This window comes from Triticum aestivum, chromosome 2A, assembly GCF_018294505.1.
Source record: "Triticum aestivum cultivar Chinese Spring chromosome 2A, IWGSC CS RefSeq v2.1, whole genome shotgun sequence".
Lineage (NCBI taxonomy): Eukaryota > Viridiplantae > Streptophyta > Magnoliopsida > Poales > Poaceae > Triticum > Triticum aestivum.
In genome coordinates, this window is record NC_057797.1 from 536186943 (window position 1) to 536210774 (window position 23832).

Genomic DNA, 23832 nt, shown 5'->3' on the forward strand with positions numbered 1-23832 from the left:
TTACACCCTTGGTCATATTCTCGTGGTGCTTAGGAGAATCCATGCGAGGATCACTCCACCATCACCGTCACCACGCCGTCGTGCTGATAGAACTCATCTACTACCTCAACGTCTTGCTGGATCAAGAAGGCGAGGGACATCACCGAGCTGAACGTGTGCAGAACTCGGAGGTGTCCTACGTTCGGTACTCGATCGGTGGAGCACGAAGAAAGTTCGACTACGTCAACCGCGTTGTGAAACGCTTCCGCTTATGGTCTACGAGGGTACATAGACATACTCTCCCCCTTGTTTCTATGCATCTCCAAGGATAGATCATTGCGTGTGCGCAGAATTTTTTTGTTTTCCATGCAATAATTCCCAACAATGTTCACACATGTAGTTGATTCAAAACCAACATAACCCCACGATATTTATGTTCATGGTATTTATATCCTACTCATGCTAGTACTCAATGTTAATTATTCATAATGCATTATTATGACCATTTTCGCTCTCTAGTTGGTCGTTTCTCAACCTATTTGCTAGCATTCGCCTGTACTAAGCGGGAATACTACTTGTGCGTCAAAATCCTTAAACCAAAGTTATTCCAAACGAGTCCACTATATCTACCTATATGTGGTATTACTCTGTCGTTCCAAGTAAATTTGCATGTGCCAACTCTAAAAACTCAAATGAACATCTGTTTTGTGTGCATGTACCGCTCATGGAGCGACAGGGGGCGGTCAGTATCTTCCATGCAAAGCGGGTTATTCGCATGATGAGTGTTTATTCACTCTTCCTTCCACGAGAGGGGGCGGTAATCGAGATGCCAAATCCCATGATCAAAATTGCAATAATAATGAAACAAAGTCCCGGGGGCTGTTGTTGGTATGGAGGGCACCCGAGGATTCGGCTAGCCATTGCTTGTGTTTGTTGGTGGAGGGGGTAAACTTTATTTTTACCGCTTGGGAACCGACGCTAATGTGTTTAGCATGGAAGATATTGATAACTCTTGGTCGTAATGTTGATAGGAAAGGTATACCTCCCAAAATTATATTTATCTCTGATTTAAGCTTTGAGCTCTGGCACCTCTGCAAATCCCTACTACCCTCTACGAAGGGCATGTATATTTACTTTTATGTTGAGTCAACACCTTCTCAAACAAGCACCAGTCCTGAGAGCACTATTGTCATTCTCATGCATTGTGTATAGTTAATGTTGTGTGCATCATGATTGGGTCTCTTCTACCATGAATTACAATGTTTAGTCACTGCTTGAACTTTGAAGGTGCTCTACATTTATGTTTTGCGGTCTCAGAAAGGGCTAGCGAGATACCATTATTGTCATAGTATATCATGATTGTTTTGACAGTGTTGGCATTTGAGATATTTTATTATTGCTTACTAGTTGATTATGTCATTGATATGAGTGAATATAATTTCTTAGAGTTATCATTTGCATGGTTAGTCATGATCTTTCCTAAAAACCTGGGTATTATTTAAGCATATATATGGACACAAGAACGAAAGAGTTCGTAAAAGTTTGTTTTATCACTTTAAGTTTGTCAACTGAATTGCTTGAGGACAAGCAATGAGTTAAGCTTGGGGGAGTTGATATGTCTCCATCGTATCTACTCTTCCAAACACTTTTGCTCTTGTTTTGGACTCTAATTTGCATGATTTCAATTAAACTAACCCGGAATAGCGTTGCTTTCAGCAGAACTACCATGGTGTTGTTTTTGTGCGGAAATAAAAGTTCTCAGAATTGGATGAAAATTTTTAGAGAATTATTTTGGAATAAAAGAAAAATACTAGAGCAAAGACCCACTGGAGGGGGGCTGCTACCCACTGGGCACCAGGGCGCGCCACCCCCCTCTTGCGCACCCTGGTGGGTAGTGGGGCCCTAATTTCGATTCTATAAATTCCTATTTCCCGAGAAAAAATAGGAGGGGAAGGTTCATCGTGTTTTACGTTACGAAGCCGCTGTCACCTCCTATTCTTCATCGGGAGGCCAGATCTAGAGTTCGTTCGGGGCTCCGGAGAGGGGGGTCCTCCGTCTTCGTCATCATCAACCATCCTCCATCACCAATTTCATGATGCTCACCGCCGGGAGTGAGTAGTTTCTTTGTAGGCTTGCTGCACGGTGATGGGTTGGATAAGATTTATCATGTAATCGAGTTAGTTTTGTTAGGGCTTGATCCCTAGTATCCACTATGTTCCGAGATTGATGTTGCTATGACTCTGTTATGCTTAATGCTTGTCACTAGGGCCCGAGTGACATGATTTCAGATCTGAACTGTTTATGTTTTCACCAATATATTTGTGTTCTTGATCCTACCATGCAAGTTATATTCACCTATTGCGTGTTATGATTCGCATACCCCGAAGTGACAATAATTGGAATTCTTTCTGGTGATTACCATAATTTGACGAGTTCATGTATTCACTATGTGTTGATGCTTTGTTCCGGTTCTCTATTAAAAGGAGGCCTTAATATCCCTTAGTTTCCTTATGGACCCCGCTGCCACGGGAGGGTAGGACAAAAGATGGCATGCAAGTTCTTTTCCATAAGCATGTATGACTATTTACGGAATACATGCCTACACAATATTGATGAATTGGAGGCCCTAGGTTATGACTGTTATATTATGAATATTATCCAACGTTATCACTGATCCAATGCCTACGAGCTTTTCACATATTGTTTTTGCTAAGTTACTACTGCCGTTACTACTGTTACAACTGCTACAAAATTGTTGCTACTGTTACCGTCACTATCATTGCCACTGCTATCAAATTATTATACTATTGTGCTACTGATCACTTTGCTGCGGATATTTAGTTTCCATATGTAGTTGAATTGACAACTCAACTGCTGATACTTACAAGTATTCTTTGGCTCCCCTTGTGTCGAATCAATAAATTTGGGTTGAATACTTTATCCTTGAAAACTGTTGTGATCTCCTATACTTGTAGGTTATCATTTACCACAGACCTACGGGTCCATAGTTAGTAGTTAGATGGCTTCTTCTCTCTTTTTAATCTTTAATACAATGTTCTCCTCGGTGTTTTTGGAGATCTATTTGATGCAATGACCTTTTGCGGTGTGCTTGTTGTGATCTGATTAATTATGCGTTTATGATTGGATGTATCCATGAATATTATTTGAGTTTTCTCTAAACTCTTTTATGCATGATTAATATAGCTTCGTATTTCTTCTTCGATTATTGGTTTGGTTTGGCCAACTAGATTGATTTATCTTGCCATGTGAAGAGGTGCTTTGTAATGGGTCCGATCTTATGGTGCTCAATCTAAGTGACAGAAAGGGACATGACCAGTATGTATTGTTTCTATTAAGGGTAAAAAGATGGGGTTTACTCATACATTAGTTTATCTTATCTTCATCATGCCATCTTGCTTAAGGCGTTACTCCGCTTTCCCCAACGCGTGTGCGCGGTCTCACGCCAACGCCATCTCCGTCCCCGTCCCTGACACCACCACCTCCCATGACCGAGGAGGAGGATGCCGAGCTCATGAGGCGGGTCATGGAGGACTCCACGAACACCCACGACGAACGCCAATGGGAGGGCCTCGAAACCCAGTTGTCCCTCTCTGCGGTCGGTGACGTCGCCAGCCTAGAGCTGGACATGGCCGTCAAGGAGGAGATGCAGGAGGAGCCGTCCGCCGTCGGGTGGAACCCGCGCTTGGTGGGCCAGAGGTTGAGCTAGTCGTCCACGGCACCGGAGATGGCCAACGCGGTGGGTGTCGGGCCGTGGTCACCCACGCCGCCTCGGTCACCAGAGCAGGAGTCGTCGCCATGGGAGGAGGTGGTGCAGGCTCCTCCAGCTTGGCAGCCACCGCAGGGGCCACCGGCCCACCTCTCGCAACCTCCACCGTACGTCGACCTCACCACGGACGACGACGAGGACGTTGGCGCGTGAGGACGACAACGGCATCCAAGGCGACAACGGCGGCGGCATCTAATTTATCCTTTTTAAAGTTTTCTTAGTTTAGTTATGTTTGAATGTGCGCCCAGGACTAGTTTGATTGTGTTTTATGTGCGTGTTTTTAAATGTGTGACCGTGTTTTTTTAATGTCCGTTTGTGACGCGGACAAGTTGCGATACGGCCGTGCGTTCAGGGCACTTATAGTCGGACAAATAAAAATGGACACAGGTTGCCGTTTTACCTCCCCAAGCGAACGAAATTCAGACAAAATTAATGTCCTTTTCAGTCGACGGTTGGTGTTGGTTTTACCTCCCATGTGACAAAAAATAATAATGCACACACGTTTGGAAGCACGTACGCACTTGTCCTTGCATGTATACAGAACCAAGGAAAAAAAGTAGGAGAGCTACATGAACCTAAGTAGTCTTGGCCAGGGGCAGCCCGGCCCGACCAGCCTGAAAAAACCCGGCCCTACCCGACGCTACATCCGGGCCGGGCCCGGGCCTAGATTTTGAGCCCAAAGGCCGGGCCGAGCCCAGGCCTGCCATTTTCGTGATTTACTGATGAGGCCCAGCTCACGACTTGAGGCCTGGTGGGCTTTATCACTTTCGGGCTGGGCTTGGGCCCAAAAACCAGTCCCGACAGCCAGGCCGGGTCGGGCTTGGGCCTAGGTTTCCTGCCTCGAGCTTTGGTAGGCCCAGCTCAAAGCCCGGCCCGGCCCGGCACATGGCCAGGTATAGACGCAAGGGCTGAGGACAAAGCACTCCCACCCTTTCCGTCCTGAGAGGCAGGAAACTATCGTACCTCGGCATGACAATTGGGACTCCCACAACCGGTGGGCTCACTGTTGAGAGACTTGGGAACCCACCCAACCCCGGTGTTGCATCAATCTGCTTCTTCTCCCACCATCTTTTCTTGCAACCAACGGAAAAACCAGCAGGTGAGGTGAAACGTTGCCATGCTGGTCGTGGCGAGGGAGTAACGTTTGACAAGTGAACAGCGAGGTGACTCAAGATTGATTTGATGCCTGCCCTGTGGGGCGCAGGCATTGGTGAGCCCACTCACGCCTCAAACCTACTCTGGCCGTTCGGAATCTGAGAAAGACGTCTTCATCTCTAGCTAGTTGCAGAGAGAGCAGGGGCGAGTGGTGAGCTGAAATTGCATTTGCACTTGTTCAATCCCCTCCAGCTGGTTATGCTATACATTGATCGAAGGCTAATTCTTACTACTCCAACTGATGCAAATGATTGAAGCCACGCCCTATTTTGTTCACGATTGATAGTAATATGATGCTCATTATTCATCAGTAATGAAAACCGGCATCTTGTGTCACACTCGCACCATTTGCTTGCTGGTTTGATCTGCACCTCACGCGGCCGGCGGAACAGATCCAGGCCTTTTGAGCCGCAAAATTCTGCTGGTTTTATCCACCATCTCATCTCCCATGCCATGCTACAGAATATATACACATCGGTGTCCATATGGTGGCGTCTTGACATTCCTCCTCGGCAAGTGGGCGCAAAGCCAGCATTGCATTTGCATGGCCAGAAACGAAATACGACGATGATTTCCGCTCCTCGCCATCGCATGTGGACGGCCTCCCGTTGAGGAATTAAGGTGCCGACAAAGCATCTACAGAAATCGCATGAAACAGATCGGAGAGAGCGACCTCCCAGGCGCGGCAGATTAACCTCAATTGCCATTCCATGATCAGTTTGTCTAATTCACATCTATTCCCTCCGTCTCATAATATAAGAGCGTTTTTTACACTACACTAGTGTCAAAAACGCTCTTTTATAGAACGGAGGGAGTAGATGTTTTCTGAGGATGTTACATATAATCTTTCACAAATAACGTAGTAACAAGGAACAAAATAAACAGACCGCAAACATAATAAACATCATGTTAGATGTGAGATGTGTCCTAGACAGTTGTCTAATTCACATCTAAATGTTTGCTAAGGATGTGATGCCTGTTTAGCCATGTAAAGCAGCTGCACCACCAGCAGTTCTAGCCACTTGATCTATCCTATCCCCTCGCATAACTAAACCACTCGAGACATGATTTTCCGTGTGGATTTGACGAGAGAGAGACAAGAGAATGGCATATATTTGCTAGCCGAGAAACGTCGAGGTCGTCCGTCAATCTGTCCCTTCGTACGAAACCGGCCAGGCAAAGTGATTCTGCATTGTGTGGCGACAGCGTGCATTAGCTTTCCGTTTAGGTTGACATGCAACATGCTCTCCCATTTAGCCTTGCACCGGAGGCGGAGGGGACACCATAATCATCTGGCGATGCCGATGCATGATACGGAGTACTAGTGATAATAACTTAGAGATCTTGCTAATGACAAAAACCTCGGGGCACCATGCACGTACAATGCACATGGCCGGTTAAATTTGCAGACGAGACGACGATCGAGGCAACTTGGTGGAGGAGACGGGAGAGCACTTGCTTAAGTGAACCAGCCGATGGGTTTGTTCAGGAAAGGAGAAGCAACGCGGCATGGGCGCTAACATCCGTCCATCCATCGATAGGAACATCGCCGCGCATGAATCCTCTGGCCAAGAATGAAGAGACGGGTGGCTCTTCTCTCCCCCTCCCCTCCCTCTTCCCCGGTCCTCCCCTCCCCGTCCGCCCTCCGACCCCATGGCTCGTCGCTCCCTGCGCCCCCTGTCCTCTCGTCGCCGGCCCTCTTCCCCGCCTCCCCTCCCTCCTCGCCCTGCGCGGCGCCCCTCTCTCGATCCAGTCCTGTCTCTAGGCCTCGGAACAAGTTCTGGGCTCTGTCGTCGGAAGAGGCGGATTCGGATCTCGATGTTGAGGATGTCCCTTCCCCTCTCCCCCTGGTATCTCTCCCGGCGGACCCGCCTCTGGTTGGTGCGCCGGCGGCTGCCAGGGTCCGAAAGTTCGCTCCGGGCGGCCGGGGCCGCCCGGTGATCTGCGCAGAGGCTGGGAGCTCTGGTTGGTTCCAGGTGCGGCGCGGACGGCGTGGGAGGCGCTCGGAGGCGTTCTCCTCGCCGGGCTGCGTGGCCCCTGGGGGTGCGGCCTCCCGTTCGGGTGGTCCGGCTCGCTCTTCGCGCTCCCTGTCGCCTTCGTCGCCGACGGCTGCGGCGGGGATGGCGTCGAGCTTGGCTCTGGCGCTTCCCCCCTATCCCTAGATCTGGCTCCGGTGCGGGAGGCTCGTGGGCCCCCCGCTCCGCCTCAGTTGGGCTGTTCTGGGTCGGCTGCGGTTGCTGGGCCTCCGGTGCTTTCGTCCTCTTCTGATTTCCCTCCTCTTTCTGTCTTAGGTCCTGGGCCTGGCTTGGCCCGTTTTTCTCGGCCCGTCTTGACCGGCTCGGCCCTCGCCTCCCCCCCGGCCGGCCTGGCCTATTCGGGGTATTTATGGGTTCGTAAGGGCTCGCACCCCCCATTTCTAGGGTTTCCTACCTCTCCTGCTGACCTACGCCGCTATCGCTTCCGCATCCCCTCCTTTCGCAGATCCCCTCCTCCTCCACCTCTCTCCCTCCCCTTCGCGGCGGTTGTCGCCATGGATCGCTCGCGTGGGTCGTCGAGCGAGGCGATCTCTGGCCAGAAGCGGCGCGGGAGGACGCGGGCGATGGGGCCGCCGATCTGGAACTCGAGGCTTCCCTTCGCTCCAAGCTCGAGGCCGAACAGGCGGCTCGTCTCCATGTGGCCCGCGAGCGCGAGGCTTGGTCGTCGGGGCCGGCGGGGCTCCAGGGAGACGGGCGGGCTGGGGCTCCGACGCCGGCTGCGGCGGGATCTGGATCTGAGGCCCCTGGATTGGGCGGATCTGGGACCGATCCGTGGGAGGCCGCAGTGGCGGCCGGTGGCTCTGGCCTTGCGGCCCGTCCTCCCCCTCCTCCCCTGCATGGCCCTGGTCCCATGGCTCGCGGCGGCGGCCGTGCTCCGTCCTCGTCTTCTGGATTTGGCGGGCGTTCGTTGGGACGTGGGGGCGGCGGCTCCGGCGGCCCTGGCCGCCGGTTCCCGTCGTCGGGCCCGGGCTCGTCCTCTGGTGCTCTGGGCGATGGTATCCTTCCCCCTCCTCCTCCTCCCCTTCCGTCTCGCCCTCCTCCTCCGTCTAGCCAACCACCTAACCCTAACCTCACCTGCTTCGCTTGCCACCAACCTGGGCACTTCCAGTCGCGCTGCTTTAATCCCCCCTTCTGCTTGATCTGCCGTGAGGATGGACATCTCACTGTGAACTGCAACAACCGCCGTAAACCTGCGTCGTTTGTGCACTTTGGCCAAGGGCTCCCTGGATGTTCTTTCTTCGCGCTGGACTGTGAGGTCCCACATGTCGCAGTGGCCCCTGCTCTCTCTAATGCTGCCATCATCTCGGTCAAAGACCACAAGATCTCTCCCCAAACCCTCCAGGATGAACTGTAGCTATGGGATGAAGGAGGGTGGGACTGGCAGATCCGACAGCTCTCTGACTTCGATTTTGCAGTGGTCTTCCCTTCTAAAAGCAGTCTCAAGATGATCTCTTCTTGCACAAGCTTCACCCTCCCTTTGAATCAACTGGTCGTTTCGGTTAAAGCTCCTGCCAATGGGGCGAAGCCTATATCCCCTCTCTCTGAGATCTGGGTGTTGGTTGATGATATCCCTCATTCCCTCCGCTCTACCGAATTTGTCATGGCATTTGGCGTTCTCATTGGTAAACCAATCTTGGTGGATCAGGATTCCTTGGCTGTTCTTGGACCAGTGCGTCTCAAGATCTGGGCGGTTGACCCCTTGTGTGTTCATGGTAGTGTCGATGTGTTCCCTGCTGCGGATGGATTCAGGCTCTGGGTGCGCGTGGAGGGGGCTGCTTCTTCCCGTTCCCCACCACCGCCCCCTCCTCCCGCTGCTGATCGTCATGCTGGGGATGCTGATAATGTTGGTAACCTTAGCGGGGGGTCGCTTCCTCACTTTACTACGTCTGAGTGGGATGGCATGGGCTTAGAAAGTCGCGAGCTTTTCAAGGAGAATGCCCCTAAGAACGGGAATGGTGGGAAGGATCAGTTGGAGTCCGCGCCTGTTCAGTCTGCTCCTGTCGCTCCGCCTGCGGGTACCCCTATGTCGGGAGTCTGTTCCAACCTCCCTGCTCGACCGGGCTCCCCGTCTCTCTCAGGCATTGAAGACCTCCCTGCCTCCCCGCGTCGTGTGGCGTCGGTCCCTTCCTCCAAGCGCAAATCCTCTGTCCGCAAGTTCTCTGCTCGAAGTCGGGCCTCCTCGGGGACGAAGCTCTCTGCAGCGGGTATGTGTCGCCGTCTTGACGGTGATATGGGTGATGCGGCGGGCTTGTCCTCTCCGGCTGCGGTGCGGTCCTCTCCGATCCAGTCCCCATCTTCTACGGCTCGCAAGAGTGGCCGGTTCCGGGACAGTGGCATGAGGGTGGTCGACAAGGCGGCTCGACGCGCGGCGGCTCGGGACCTTCCCGCTTCAGGTATTCCTCCTTCCCCTGCACAGTTGGTTCATGTTTCTTCCTCACCTACTAGGCTTGTCCTACCTGCCCTCTCGGATGATCACCTGACTAAGGTACTCGCGGACGCGGGTATTGCTCTAGATCACAACCATGGCTCTCCCTCCTCTCTGATTGCTATCATTAGGGCTAATGAAGTGGCCCAGGCGGCCTTGGCTAAGGCTAAGGAAGTGGCCGCAACACCTTCTGCCCCTCCAGTTGTGGCTGGTGGGAGCTCGGAGGCGGTGGCCGCTAGTGGTGGGGTTGGGACCCAAGTTAAAAACGGGGCTTCTAAACGGGCTAAATCCTGCTTGGCCCCCTGCAGGTCTAGTTTGCGCATCAAAAACCTTTCTTATAAATGAAAGCCCTCTTCTGGAACATCAGAGGTTTCGGCGCTCGGGGACGCCGAGACCAAATTAAAGACTTGGTCAGGGGGGACAATATTGACTTGATAGGCTTGATTGAAACCTTTAAATCCTCCTTTTCTCCTCATGAGCTTTCCTCTATCGCGGGGGTGGATCGGTTTGACTGGAACTTCCTGCCCTCCTCGGGCCATTCTGGTGGTATTCTGCTAGGTTCGAAACGGGATGCTTTTGATTTTGTTGCTTTTGATCATGGTATCTTTTGGGCTAGCACTGTGCTTTTCCATCGACAGCTTAACTCTCTCTGGGAATTTATGGTTGTGTATGGCCCCGCCGACCACGCCCTCTCTCCCATTTTTCTGGACGAAATCTCCAATAAAATAGAAGCTTGTTCGCTCCCCTTGGTGATTGGTGGTGATTTTAACTTGCTTCGCACCCCCGCGGACAAGAATACTAGTAATTTATCGTGGGCTCTGGCTGACGCCTTCAATGACTTCATAAGTTCCTGCGCCCTGCGTGAGATCCCTAGGGTGGGATCTAGGTACACTTGGACCAACCACCAGCCTTCTCCTATTCGCTCCGTCCTAGACCGCGTTCTTGTTTGCTCAAATTGGGATTCTCTTTTCCCGCTCGCGACACTTAAATCTAAGGCCATTATGGGCTCGGATCATGCCCCTCTTATTCTTGATGCTGGAATTCACTCTACTTCCTCCCCCTCTAGATTTCAGTTTGACGCCTCTTGGCTCCTTATTGAGGGTTTCTGTGACCTCCTGAGCTCCAAAATTAATACGATTCTTTCTGTCCCTCGTCGTTCTTTTGGACCCATGGATGATTGGTATAACTGTTCGGCTTTGCTTCGCAAATTCCTTCGGGGATGGTTCCGGAACTACGCGGCACAGGAGCGCAGGGAGAAGGCCCTTCTTTTGTCCCAGATTGAGGCCCTTGATGCTCGGGCGGATGCCTCTGGCCTTTCTGACTCTGACTGGTCCCTCCGGTTCTCCCTTGAATGTGTGTTGATGCACCTGCATCGGCTTAACGAGATTTATTGGCGCCAGAGGGGCGCCACCAATTGGCTACTTAAAGGGGATTCCCCCTCTGTCTATTTCTTTGCGATTGCGAATGGGAGATGGCGCAGATGTCTAATTGATAGCCTGATCATAGATGGGGTTCGTACTTCCGACCAGGGCATCATCCTTAACCACGTGGTCTCTTTCTTTTCTTCCCTTCTCTCCGCCAAGCCTAATCAGGGTTTCAGGTTTGCTGCTAACTTCTGGTACCAGGGAACTTTGGTCTCTCAGGAGGAAAATTCGACTTGATGATTCCCTATTCTGAAGAGGAAATTTTGTCTGCTATCATGAAGGCTAACCCTAATTCTGCCTCTGGCCCGGATGGGTTTTCTATCCCCTTCTTTAAAAAGTTTTGGCCTATTCTTAAAAATCTTATTTGCCAAGTGATTCAAGGGTACTGCCTGGGCACAGTTGATATCTCCAGGCTGAATTATGCGGTGATCTCTCTTATTCCCAAGATTAAGGGTGCTGACTTAATTTCCCAGTTTAGACCTATCGCGCTCATTAATAACTTTGCCAAGTTCCCTGCCAAGTGTCTGGCCACTCGCCTCACCCCGATGGCCCATCGCACCCTATCTCATACTCAGTCGGCTTTTATCAAGGCGCGCTTCATTCTGGACGGAGTTCTCTGCCTCCACGAAATCGTTCATGATATTCACAAATCTGGGAACAAGGCAGTTATACTCAAATTAGATTTTGAAAAGGCCTACGATTCGGTTAGTTGGGGTTTCCTGAGACAAGTCCTACTTGCAAAAGGGTTTGACAGTGGGGTGGTACACCGTATCATGCAGTTGGTCATGGGGGGCCACACTGTTGTTAATGTTAATGGGCATATTAGTAACTTCTTTAAAAATTCTAGGGGCCTGCGGCAAGGCGACCCGGCCTCGCCCATTCTTTTTAACTTCGTTGCGGACGCCCTTTCTAATATCCTTTCTAGAGCTGCGGAGGCCGGTCATATTTCCCCTGTTAGTTCCCACCACATCCCGGAAGGAATGACGCATCTTCAGTATGCTGACGATACTATTATCTTGGTGGAACTTAATGATCTTTGCATTGCCAATCTCAAGTTTCTCCTCCTCTGTTTCGAAGCTCTCTCGGGGCTCAAGATTAATTTTTCTAAAAGCGAACTTATTGTCACGGGTGTGTCTGACGTCGAAGCTCAAAGGGTGGCACGCCTATTAAATTGCTCTCTGGGCTCCTTTCCTATTAAGTATTTGGGCTTGCCTATCACTTCTGACAAGCTCTATGCCAAGGACTTTGCTCCTGTGGTGACCAAGGTCGGTAATCGTGTGATGCCCTGGAGGGGCAGATATAACACTCAGGCGGGCAAAGTGGCCTTAATTAATGCATGTCTCTCCTCCCTCCCTATGTTCTTGATGGGGTTCTACCTTCTTTCTATGGGTACTCATGCTGGTTTTGACAAACACAGAGGGGCCTTCTACTGGAACGCGGCCGATAACAAGCGGAAGTATCGCCTGGTTAAATGGGACACCATATATAAGCCCAAAAGCCTTGGGGGGTCGGGCATCATTAACACTCTGGTTATGAACAAATGTCTGATCATTAAATGGTGGTGGAAGATCATGAACACTCCCCATGACAAACCTTTGTGGTTCTCCATCTTAAAGGCGAAATACTTCCCCTCCTGTAGCCCAATGTTTGCCCGAGCTTCTGGGGCATCTCAATTTTGGCGCGATCTTGTTAAACTTCGGCCTACCTTTCAAGGCCTAGTCAAATATGTTGTTGGCAATGGGAAATCTACTAGGTTTTGGCTCGACTGGTGGTGTGGGGCCTCTCCGCTGGCCTCTACTTTCCCTGTTTTATTCTCCTACTGTCCAAACCCTCAGATCTCTATCTCGGAGCTTGCGTCGAATAACTGGGACCTTCAGCTGCGCCGCTCCCTCTCTCCTGCAGAGTTGGAAGACTGGCAGCGTCTTGCTGCCCTCTTCCCTTCGCTCTCGGAGGAGGAAGACACAGTTGTGTGGCCCCATTCTGCTTCTGGCCGCTTCTCGGTTAAATCCTTGTATAGCAAACTTATTGAGGGATCAACTACCTCTAAATTTAAGTGGATATGGAAAGCTCGTATTCCCCCTAAGATTAGAGTGTTTCTCTGGCAAGCCTCTCATGGGCGTCTTCCTACGGGTGACCAAATTCGTAAACGTAATGGCCCGGGTTCTGACAGTTGTGTTCTATGTGGGGCGAGAGAAGATACTCCTCATATTTTTTTAACTGCGTCCTGGCTAAGCTCTTTTGGTGTTGTATCAGATCTTGGTTGCATGTCTCATGGGCTCCGACCTCCTTTGCGGACTTACGAGCCTTGGCTAATTCTTTGGTTGGGGCCTGAAGGAGATTGTTTTGGGTCGGCTTTGCTGCCATGTGTTGGTCCTTATGGACGACAAGGAACAAATTTACTATCGAACATGTTTTTCCTGCTAAGCCTGCTGATTGCTTATTTAAGACTTGTATATTCCTGCAGCAGTGGAGATTATTGACTAAGGAGGAGGACAGGGATGCATTTGACGCCATGTTGGCCAAGATCCGATATTCTGCTATCTCCATCCTTCCAAACCAAGCGGACCCGTAGACGTTGCTGCGTTGCTTCGTTATCTTATCTTCTTCCGGCCTGCGTGCCGTGTACTGGCCTGGGAGCCATGTACTTAGACATTCCTCTTCGTGTTCTGGCTTGATACTCTGTTATTCCTGTGTTGGTTGTCTGGATCCTTGTTAACTCTGCCTGGTGGCTTTATCTATAAAGTCAGGCTATGGCCTTTTATCTAAAAAAATCCTGTGGCCAAAAACATCTTGTTTTCCTTGTGGTCAAGACAATCATGAGAGTTTTGAAACATGCGGCCAGCACGACATGAGTCATCCAAGTACTGGAAGAGTTGATCGTGTCTTGTACTATTGTCGACCTTGCATTATTAGGGACTTTTGATTCGCGGAAATTTCAAACGCAGGAACAAGAAAAATACAAAATTGAAGTGGCATGGCAACTTGAATTCTATTCTTATGGAATAGCAAACCATAGGAATTTAAACCAGAGAGTGCTTGATGGCACAGAGAAAATAAAGAAATTATTAAAAAAGGTTGGAATAGATGCTAGATTCCTAACAAAATACTATAATACAAATGATTCCTTAGAAAAAAAAAGATCTAATACTACGAATCAAACGACCAATGTAGAAAAAAATCTTAAGAATTTTAATCCTTTGGAAAATCCTACAAAATTCCTTTGAATCAAAGTAACCTTAGGCAGGAGATACCGCTCCCCTCCCTCTCGTCGGTGTTCGTTCGTATATCTGGTCCTGGATCTGGTCTTCATTCATCTGTGTTCGCCTCGCCAGCCTCCGTTTCGATATGGTCTTTATTTATCTATATGTTCGTGTATTTACAGGTTGGATCCTTCTGATCTACAATTCTCTTCAGCAACAATTTTTGTGGTTTTGGCGTGTTGATCTTGTTCGGCCTTAGCATAATAACTTTTCGATTGTCTACAACAATAAAGTTTGCATGGCTTCTATGCGGAAGGGATTTCTGGTGTTCTTTGTACTGTCCTAACAAGTTCTGTCAGTTGATGAATAGGTCAAAAGTCTGAGGGGGTGAGGGATGGGGGACCTGTACGTTTTTTTTGAGGGGGAGAGAGAATTTTTTTGAGAATGGGGGGACATGTACGTGGGAGGAACATATCTTCTTTTTGTTGGTGGCGCACCCGCTAACAATATGGGATGGGTCCGTCGACCGTCGAACCAAGTATGCATGCCATGAGATCTACATAACGCCGGAAGATCGACATAGGACGAGGAAGGAGGTGGAGGTCGGCCACCCTTGCTACACGAGGCGACCTCCGCCGCGCAATCCGTCTACTACACTCTCCACCCACCTAGCAACCTCATCCACTCGGATCCATCAGCCCGCCCTGTTCACGAGTGCCAGTGCCAGTGCCCCCCTCTGCTGATCAATCCACGCCGGCTTGTCCTCGGGCTGCAGTCAACTCCCGTCGTGTCACTTGTCACTCACACTCACCACTGCAGGTCCAGGGACATTCCCCTCGGCCCCCTTGTGCCCTGTACAATACACCAAATCTGAATAATGCCCACCGCATTACGGCCAAAATGCATGTCACTGGTGTGAATGATTTTTTTTTCCAGCAGGCAAAACTTATACATCAACATGTAGGAACAAGCATCCTGAAGATCCATCTAGAAATTGATGTTGCTAAGCATAAAAAAACAAACCAAAATCAAATAAACGGTAATGGCAACAAGACTATGTGTATTGTGTCCACGCGCCCAATCTGAACCTGTTACATATCCTTCTTTTAATGGTCAGCAACGCGTGAAGATGAGTTCATCAGCGTCGAATTTGGCACACAGAAAATTTGTGCCCGGTGGCCAAAACGGCCTGTGCTGCCGAGATGTGTCTGTGTCGATTGAAGCTTGAGGAGGCTCACTTTGTCTTCTTGTCCTCCGTGCTCGTCTCAGCCTTGGCCTCGATCTGTTGGGCAGCCGCTGCTCCTTCCAAAGTTTGGGGTGCTGCGGGTTCGTCTTCCCCTCCAAAGCCAAACTCGTTGACACGCTTCTTGTCAACTGGGTATACCCACCTCTGGTAGAGGTATATCAAGAAGATAACATCTGCGGAACAACAGGAAATGGTCAGTTAGCAGCCTAAAGACTTGATAAAATGTCCACTGCTATCAGCAATGATACTAGTTCATCTTACCATCTCTGAAAACCGAGAGACGATGCAACCACGGCATCTTAATCACAAATGCAAACAGATCATCAATTATAGTGTTGAGGAACTTGTAGGTCATTTGTCTCCATGGCATGTGAGCGACGGACTTCAGCTTGTAGTTGATAAATAATTGTGGGCACATCATAATGAAACCTGAAAAATGTAAACAATGTATACATAAGTTCCATTACTGATCATATATACCTACGAGAGTGATCCCCACCACTTCAACATGCTACCATGCATGTGAAAACCATTTACACTAATTGTATTACATCAATATTTTACATTGATACAATAATCAAATATTTGTGTTCCAACTTCATCAAAATATATAGCAACCAATTTCCGCAACAACAACAACATGCGGGGTATCATCTAGTTTGCCTAGTGAATCATGAAAAATACGTGAAACGGTGTTGGAGGAATTACTTACCAAACATGTAAACACAACTTGTGAGGGAAGAGAGTATCCACGAGTACCAGCTCTTGTGTTTATCATACTTGAGTGAATAGATAGCAAAACCAGCCATAAGGACTAGAAGGACATACGTAAGATACTTCATTGCAAGCGCATCGTACTCCTTAGTCTTATTCTGTGCATATGACTCACGATCCCGGAATCTCAACATGGGTATCTTTCCACTTCTGTCAATCTGGACTCAAGTGAAGAGAAATTGTTCCAAGAGAGAAAAACTAGTGAGAAAATGCAACAGATTTGTATATCATCAAGCTTTATGAGGAAAGAATAACTCATAAATTAGACCTCACAGTAGAGAATACACTGCGCTTTGGTAATATCTGTATACCATCAAAGTCAAGGAACAGTGATGGCTTAGTCCTGACTTAGCTGACACAAGGTCATGATTCTGGATCAACACATGGGTTTTAATAAATGCACCTAAGCAAATGCACAAAACAAGCGCTAACCCAGTATTGCAAATTTGCCACTGAATGATGGGAAAGAAATTCCAAGTGAATAGGTAGTGCTCCCTCTGTCTCAAAATATCAAAAAATGTCTTATATTTTGAGACAGGGGGTGTGCATAATTGGTTTCTTCATACATTGACCCATGAGCTTGATTATTTCAATCCTGTGTCTAGCGCTTTACCCAGTGTTTAAAGTATTTACTTTTCAGGTGAAAACAACTAGGATCAAGTAGTTCCATTTAGTGCATATTGCATGTCAAGCATACCGGCTCTGTTTGTATGCTTGTGTATAAATACTAACAGAACCAAATAATACAATCATCATAATAGGCTTACCTCAACATGCATCGCTTTTCCTATCTTCCAAAATTCAATGCACACACCAACTCCAGAGCTAGCAAGAATCATCCATGATGTATCATTGTCAAGCAGGTACAGAAATATAATCAGCTGACAAATGAAGTTCAGAACAACAGATTTCGCTGAAAGACCTTCCATGGACTTGTTTTTATTCCAGAACTGGATATCTGATCAATGTGAAACATCATAAACACATGAGTTATTGTTGGATTATACTCATTTTTATGGTATTAAATAAACCATGCTGTGCACTTACCATTCTTGAAAGCCAGGAAATCGAACAGAGAGTGGAACAGAGATACAATCATGGTCAACCCCAGTAGATATGGATTTCCTTCAAGGAAAACCCTCTGCAAAAGCAGTCCAAGGTCAGTGAAAACCCGTAGCAAGCAAATCTGACTAACACAGCAGGCATATAACAGAAGCAACCATTTCCAAGGAACCTGAATTAGACGTGCATATACTTGGCATCTCACAAAAGAAAGGGACATCACTACCACACAGAACAAAATAGAGCACGTCATATCTCCAAAAAAAAGGCAGGAGTCTGAATGGGCACAGTTGAAAACTTCCATATACCTTGAGCTCATCAGCCTCGCCTTCAAGCATACTTCCATAACTACGATGAACTTGGAAAGACTGCTCAATCTGTAGAAATAATTGCCACTTGGTCATGCTGATAGGACTAACTTCAAGGTTCAAGGTCAGTTCCTTCACAGTCTCGTTGAGTGCTGTCAATTTGTCCCTCAACAGCCAAAATTCATTGAAGAATACAGTTGGATAGTAACTGTTTGTAGTTGGATCCACATTCAAATCTGTATATATATGGTCAAGGAAATACCAATCCTTCCCTCACTGAGAAAATGCTAATCTTAACAAGATATATTTTAAACAATAAATTAGATTCATCAGAAGTTGGCTACGTGCAACGTCATCTTCAAGTCTAAAAAATTGATTCAAGTATAAGAATAACATAGCAGTATGTAACACGTGTGTGTTGGAAGAAAATTCATAGGAAAAAGAAGATAAAAAAGATAATATCACACTATAATTGTTACAGTTGAAGGATACATGGAGCAACATTTGGAGGAATGTTGTTTTGGGGATACCTGTGAAATAAAAATGGTCAAATATCAATTGAAAATTTCATACGACAGATGAACAACAACGAAGAACTAAAAGCCGTGAAACTAGAAAGAAACAATTGTGCAATTGTTACATGGTTAATATGAAGCTGAGATGAGAGAATCCACATATGTCAAAATTAACAAGAAGGATCTAAAATCATAAAAAAGGGCAGCCCAGTGCATGTAGCTCCCGCTTGCGCTAGGTCATGAGAAGGGTCTGACCACTTTGGGTCTATAGTACGCAGCCTTTCCCTACATTTCTGCAAGAGGCTGTTTCCAGGACTTAACCCGTGACCTCATGGTCACAAGGCGACAGCTTTACCGCTGCACCAAGGCTCTATCGGCAGTTTCAGAAGAATCTTAAAACACAAACGATCGCATGGTATAGCAGCGCCGGTTTGTGATTAACATCCACTGGAAAATAGTTTTCAGCATGCAGATTGCGAGTGTATGCCCTTACGGTTAAAAAAAAGTCTCCAAAGTCAAACTTCTTTATAATTGTCCAAGTCTATAGAAAAATGTGCTAATATGCACAACCACGACATCAATATATATAGTATGAAAATATGTTTTATGACGAATCTAATTAAACTAACTTTATGTTGTCGATGTTGACATATTTTTTCTATACATAGACTTGGTCAAACCTAAAGAAGTTTGACTTTGGACAAAGCTAAAACTTCAAATAATTTGGAACGGAGGGGGTACTTCATGATATTTAGAAAGGAAAGTAAAAGATATTAATCACGCCAATGCAATTAAAATTCAAAATGAATAAATAATAGTTCCAGGCATATACAAGTGGAAATGTGAAATATAGTTTTATCTTGTGCATACCGTGTGAAGTCATCAACAAGATTTATTGTCACATTTGGTTTCCAATAAGAAATATATTCAACTGGGCCCTCCTCTTTGTCTTCGGACTCTTTGTTCTCCTGCAGAAATCAAATGCGGTCTTCTGTTAATTGCTTTTTCATAGGAGATATTCTGTGTTTGCTGGAGATAATCTATACTAGAAATTTCTAGTGCATACTGTCCCAACAATAAAGAATCAAGTTAATGACCTTAGGGGGTAGCTTTTCCTCGGACTCATCCGAATCTCCAAGCAAGCTCTTCTTATGACCAGCTTTTGATTTCCGCAAGTATGCCACAATAGCTAAATAGGTATAATGCAGTGAGCATTTCATACAAACATGCAATCAATAAAAAGGACGGTTGAGATGAACAGGAAACTTACGATGTGTCCTTCCAAATGCAGATTTTTGCTCATATTCAGGATCGGTAGGGTCCACAGGGTAACCCGAACGGGAAAAATAAACATGAGCATACAAAGAGCCATTGTGCTTGAGAGCCTATGGCAAGATCCATTGACACAAAATTAGGCAATCCAACAAAATATAACCATAACATAATTGTAAATTGCAGCAAATATTATTCTACCTCCGTTGGATAGTATGTCAGTGTGTGTGTTCTGGTACTGGTAGGTGTCCAGACTGCATATGGTATGTTTGTTTCATGCCAGATGAGTGCATCCTCATTACCAAAGTCGCTAAATTTGTCATTCTCCGATAAATACATCCACATATCCTGCAGCAACATAATCATCATCAATTTGTGTTTCAGGAAAACGCAAAATGGGCAAGACTTCAAGACTAGTGCTTCATGCATGCACTGTGCTACCTCCAAACTGTCATAAAATTTGGGTGGCACTACCGAGGAATTTAATAAATCCAGTAACGTCCTTCTGCTTGATTGGTCCCATTAAAAATGCCAAACATGTAAATTTGGCAAGATAACAAATCAGGCCAAATTTACGGCGGGGGGGTTGACTTCAACTTATAATTTACTGAAAACAGGTACTACATAGCAACATTTGTAATATTCAATTATCTTAATATGTAGACCTGTATAAGACATTACCACATGCCACTGAATCGTCGATTTGACAAAAAAATGGATTTACACCTCCTCGATCAAATATTTGGAGCAATATGATACAACAAGTTACAAGGTCGGTGTGCACCGCATAAACACCAAAAAATAACTTCCCACCCAAAATAAAAAAAAGTGACAATCTACCAAATAAATTGTACAGTTGGCTTTATCTCGAGGAATACCTAGTTCAGACAACCTCACCAAAGTCTACATGAAAAACCCATAAAGAAACGTTATCCATGCATAGTGTGATGTTTTCAGCTTCATTACGGACACACGGTACATTGCATACTATGACATCCTAAGCTTCATCGTGGACAAACATTTCAAAGAACAACAGAAAAAGTGTTTAAACATCAATCATCTTCACAACTCACTCAACAGTGAACCAGCTACACCGCATAATCCAAAATTGTTGAGATCCTTGGTGTATCTTTTCTTTTTCCTTGCATACTCTACTAGTAGTTCCGAACAACTAAGAACGCCCTTGGCCTCCTGAGAGGAGATCATAAAACATCCAACTAACATGCATGCCTTTCTTTTCACAGTACATCAAACCGCAATGCTGTGGAGCACCACTATCTCCGTGATCTGCTTGTTTTAGAACAAACGTGGCCTACTTGTTCGACAGCCTCCAACAGGCACACAAACAACAGGTGTCTTCGCATAAAACCGACTAAATCAGCTCCCCCAATTATAATAATCAGCACAAATACACCCTCTGATATTATTAAGAAAAAGAAAAGTTCGAGATCACAGTAAAAAAACTGATGAGATCGCTGCACAATTTTCACCCCGGAGCAAGCAGAACCCAACAGCACTGCATGAGCGCGGAGCCCCCCGCCTTTACTGACCCCAATAATAAACCGCTCTAAAACCGCCATAGAAACCTAACAACACGCCTCCTCCACCCAAAATCGAAGTTTCTGGGGTGTGTGGGGGCGTTCTCACCATTGGCTCTCCCTTCTGAAAGAGGTTGGACATGAGCAAGCCCGGCTCCGTGGGGGCGCGCTTGGGGCCGAAGAACTTGGACGCGAAGTACCAGAACACGGCCATCCGCACGATGCCGGCGAGGCTCTGGCCCAGGCCGCCTCCCTGCCGCCCAGCCGGGGCCTGCCCCTGCGGCTGCGCCGCGACGGCGGCGGCAGCCGGCTGCGACATGGCCGCCGGCGAGTTAGATCGGGGCGAGGAGGGGGGGAGGGAGCCGCCGAGATGCGATGGGAACAAGAGTTCTTTTTGGAGGAGCTCTGTGTGATTGATTCTCCGGGGATTTAAGCGGGGGGTGTGGTTTTACGATAAATTTATAGGTTTCTTTTGCAGATACGTAGGTGGGTTGTTGAAAAATTAAGCCTGGAGTCCCTGCTCGTGCGGACGCCGGACTGCTTCGGTTTCGCTACTTTCAGAGACGTAATTTCTGAGAACTTTAGGGGTGCTGGCAGTGAAAAGGTAGATGATGCTGGGATTTGCGCAACGAGGCTAGTTGCCGTCTTTAAAGGAAGCAAATTGTTAGGCGCACCCGAGTCAAGGAATCAGCAAGGTTTTTTTTCTGTTTTGATGATTGATGAAGTGCGTCTAGATATATCCGTTTGAACGTTAACGAGAGAGTATAACTTAGACACGACGCACACGCACGCACTCACTGCATGAACAAAAGAGACTCAAGATTGCTGGATTCACCGCAGGTACATCGCTATCGACGTGAATGTCGTCTCCACCATTAATTTGCATTAACGGGATATGCATGATTGAACCTGAAGCTTAATCTAGTTTTGTCCTCCAACAATTTCACAAGAATCACACATTTTAGATGACCGGAGATTATGTGCAGATTGTCATGTCTTTTACTAAAATTAACAAAATAAGCTTATACATAGTCGCGCTTTTATGATTGCAAATACAAAAGATCATGGCTTCTACGTGGATGGCACTCATTCTCGTTGTATTCTACTATTCAACTCAAGGTAGGTCAAAAGGCCCAAATTTCTGTAAAGCCGCAATAAAAGAGCGCATCTGTTATATTCTTGCTCATTATCGTCTTTAGATCTTAAAAAAAATCCCACTAAAAGTGTAATCCGCCACATAAAACAAGACAATGATACGAAAGAAAAGTTATCCCAACCCTGACCACTGATGTCGCGGCTCAATCCCGCCACTGCCTCTGCTTTCTCCTCTAATCCAGTTGATCCCTATGTCGCTCGGAAGGGGTACCCGAGAGGCGATCCATATCTAACCATCATTGCTCTCACACGATTCGTATGTTGTCACTGTCATCGGTGCTGCTACAATGGCGACGGGCCGTCAATCTCGACGGTGCGGCTCCCTCCCAACGATGTTCTGCCTTCCGATGATGTCCCGATGGTGCAGCGAGAGATTGATAGAGGAGACGATGAGCCGAGATGGAGGCTCCAGTGACTTCCGATGTCGTGGTGGTTGGCGGTGGATGGGCCCGGCCCGGTTGCAGCCGAATTATCAAGCAAAGATAAAGTCACTCCTTGGATGGGTTTGAGAGAAGGTCCTCGGGTAAGCTTCGATGTGGTGTCGATGGATGTAGGCGTAGACTATGCTTGGTTTTATTATCTAACCAACCAATGGTGTTTCTTCTTTTTCTTACCGTCGATCGTGGGTAATCAACAAGATGGTGGCCTCTCATGGTGGTGTGCCAACCCAAGCGGTGGAGGCGGCTTCCTTGACACTTATGATGATTTCTCCTTCAGCGCGAGCAGGGCATGGACTTGTTCAACGTGGGAGGTTGGCTCGTGATGCACTATGGGAGCAAGTGTGCGCCGGCAACAAAATTGGATGGCAACTTGTGGTAACCATTTCAACTAGATCAAGCAACGCCAGTGCATCTTTGTATCCTTGCTGAAGGTGTTGGTTCGGATTTCTACTTCAAGGGTGATAGCCCCATATTTAACCTTTTGGTTACACCGGGCAACATGTTGTACGATTGACTGTTTTCTTTTTCAAGATCTTGTCTTTGAGTACCACGTACTTTGTTAGGTTCTAGTAGTGTTTTTATCCTTTTTGCGAACATGTATGTGGAGATGTGAGTTGTTTGTGGTAATGTTTGAACATGTGAGCTATTGTTAGACTATACGTTCATCTTGCCGCTAAACATTATTATAATAAATGATGTGGTTGTATGCATCCAAGAAAAAATGATGAGAATTTTTTCTAAGGACAAAGTCAATAAAAAACGTGACTATGCACAAGTGTGCATACTATATATTAAAGGAGAGGATGGGGGTAAAAAGCCCCTCCGCGTTGGTGACTACAAATACAATCCCAACTCCACGCGGAAACTAAGCTCTAACACTCATGTGTGCCCACATTGCGAGAGCCCCAAGAAAGGCTTTGACCTCTCCCTTTAGAGTGCCCGCTCGGTTCCACATTCCAACCACAAGGTTAATCGTATTGAGCCACAACTGCTCAGAAACGATAATACCAGGTACTTTTTGGGGGGGAAGGTCATCATGACTAGATTTATTAATATCAAACAATGCTTACATTATCCGCTAAAAGTTTAGAAATAACAGCAGGAGGTGAGTCCAACCACAAGTTTGGTGGACCAACACGACCATTTCACGCTAGCACTTGAGCTACCATATTAGAATCACGATTACAATGCTCTAAAACGACCTTCCCGAAACCAACTAAAAGTAACCGACATTCCTCGAGAATTGGGCCTGTAACCATCGAGTGCCCCATGGGTTGTTGCACAACTTCTATTAGAACCATGCAGTCTGATTGCACTGGATTGAATTACAGCCAATTGTATTTGCAAGCTTCGGGCCCTTCACCAGAGCTACAGCCTCAGCCAAACAAACATCGGCTACGTGATCAAGGTCAGCCGTCGCTACTGCAATGAACATGCTAGTACTATCTCGCAAAATTGCTCCACTGGCCCCCATGTTTTCTTCCTCTGAAAATGACGCATCCATATTTAAAACAAC

At 47.1% G+C, this 23832-nt stretch overlaps 1 protein-coding gene across 1 annotated transcript; it reads right to left on the reverse strand.

The window, feature by feature from the left end:
• Positions 1-14917: 14917 nt before the first annotated feature.
• On the reverse strand, positions 14918-21146 carry LOC123189291 (CLPTM1-like membrane protein cnrB). Its single transcript, XM_044601679.1, has 12 exons — positions 20831-21146; positions 19385-19531; positions 19182-19296; positions 19009-19100; positions 18782-18879; positions 17889-17926; positions 17397-17632; positions 17074-17167; positions 16794-16984; positions 15965-16184; positions 15514-15681; positions 14918-15425 (listed from the first exon to the last, which is right to left on the reverse strand). The coding sequence occupies exons 1-12, from the start codon at positions 21038-21040 to the stop codon at positions 15241-15243; spliced, it is 1794 nt and encodes a 597-aa protein (XP_044457614.1). The 5' UTR covers positions 21041-21146; the 3' UTR covers positions 14918-15240.
• Between the last annotated feature and the right edge of the window lie 2686 nt (positions 21147-23832).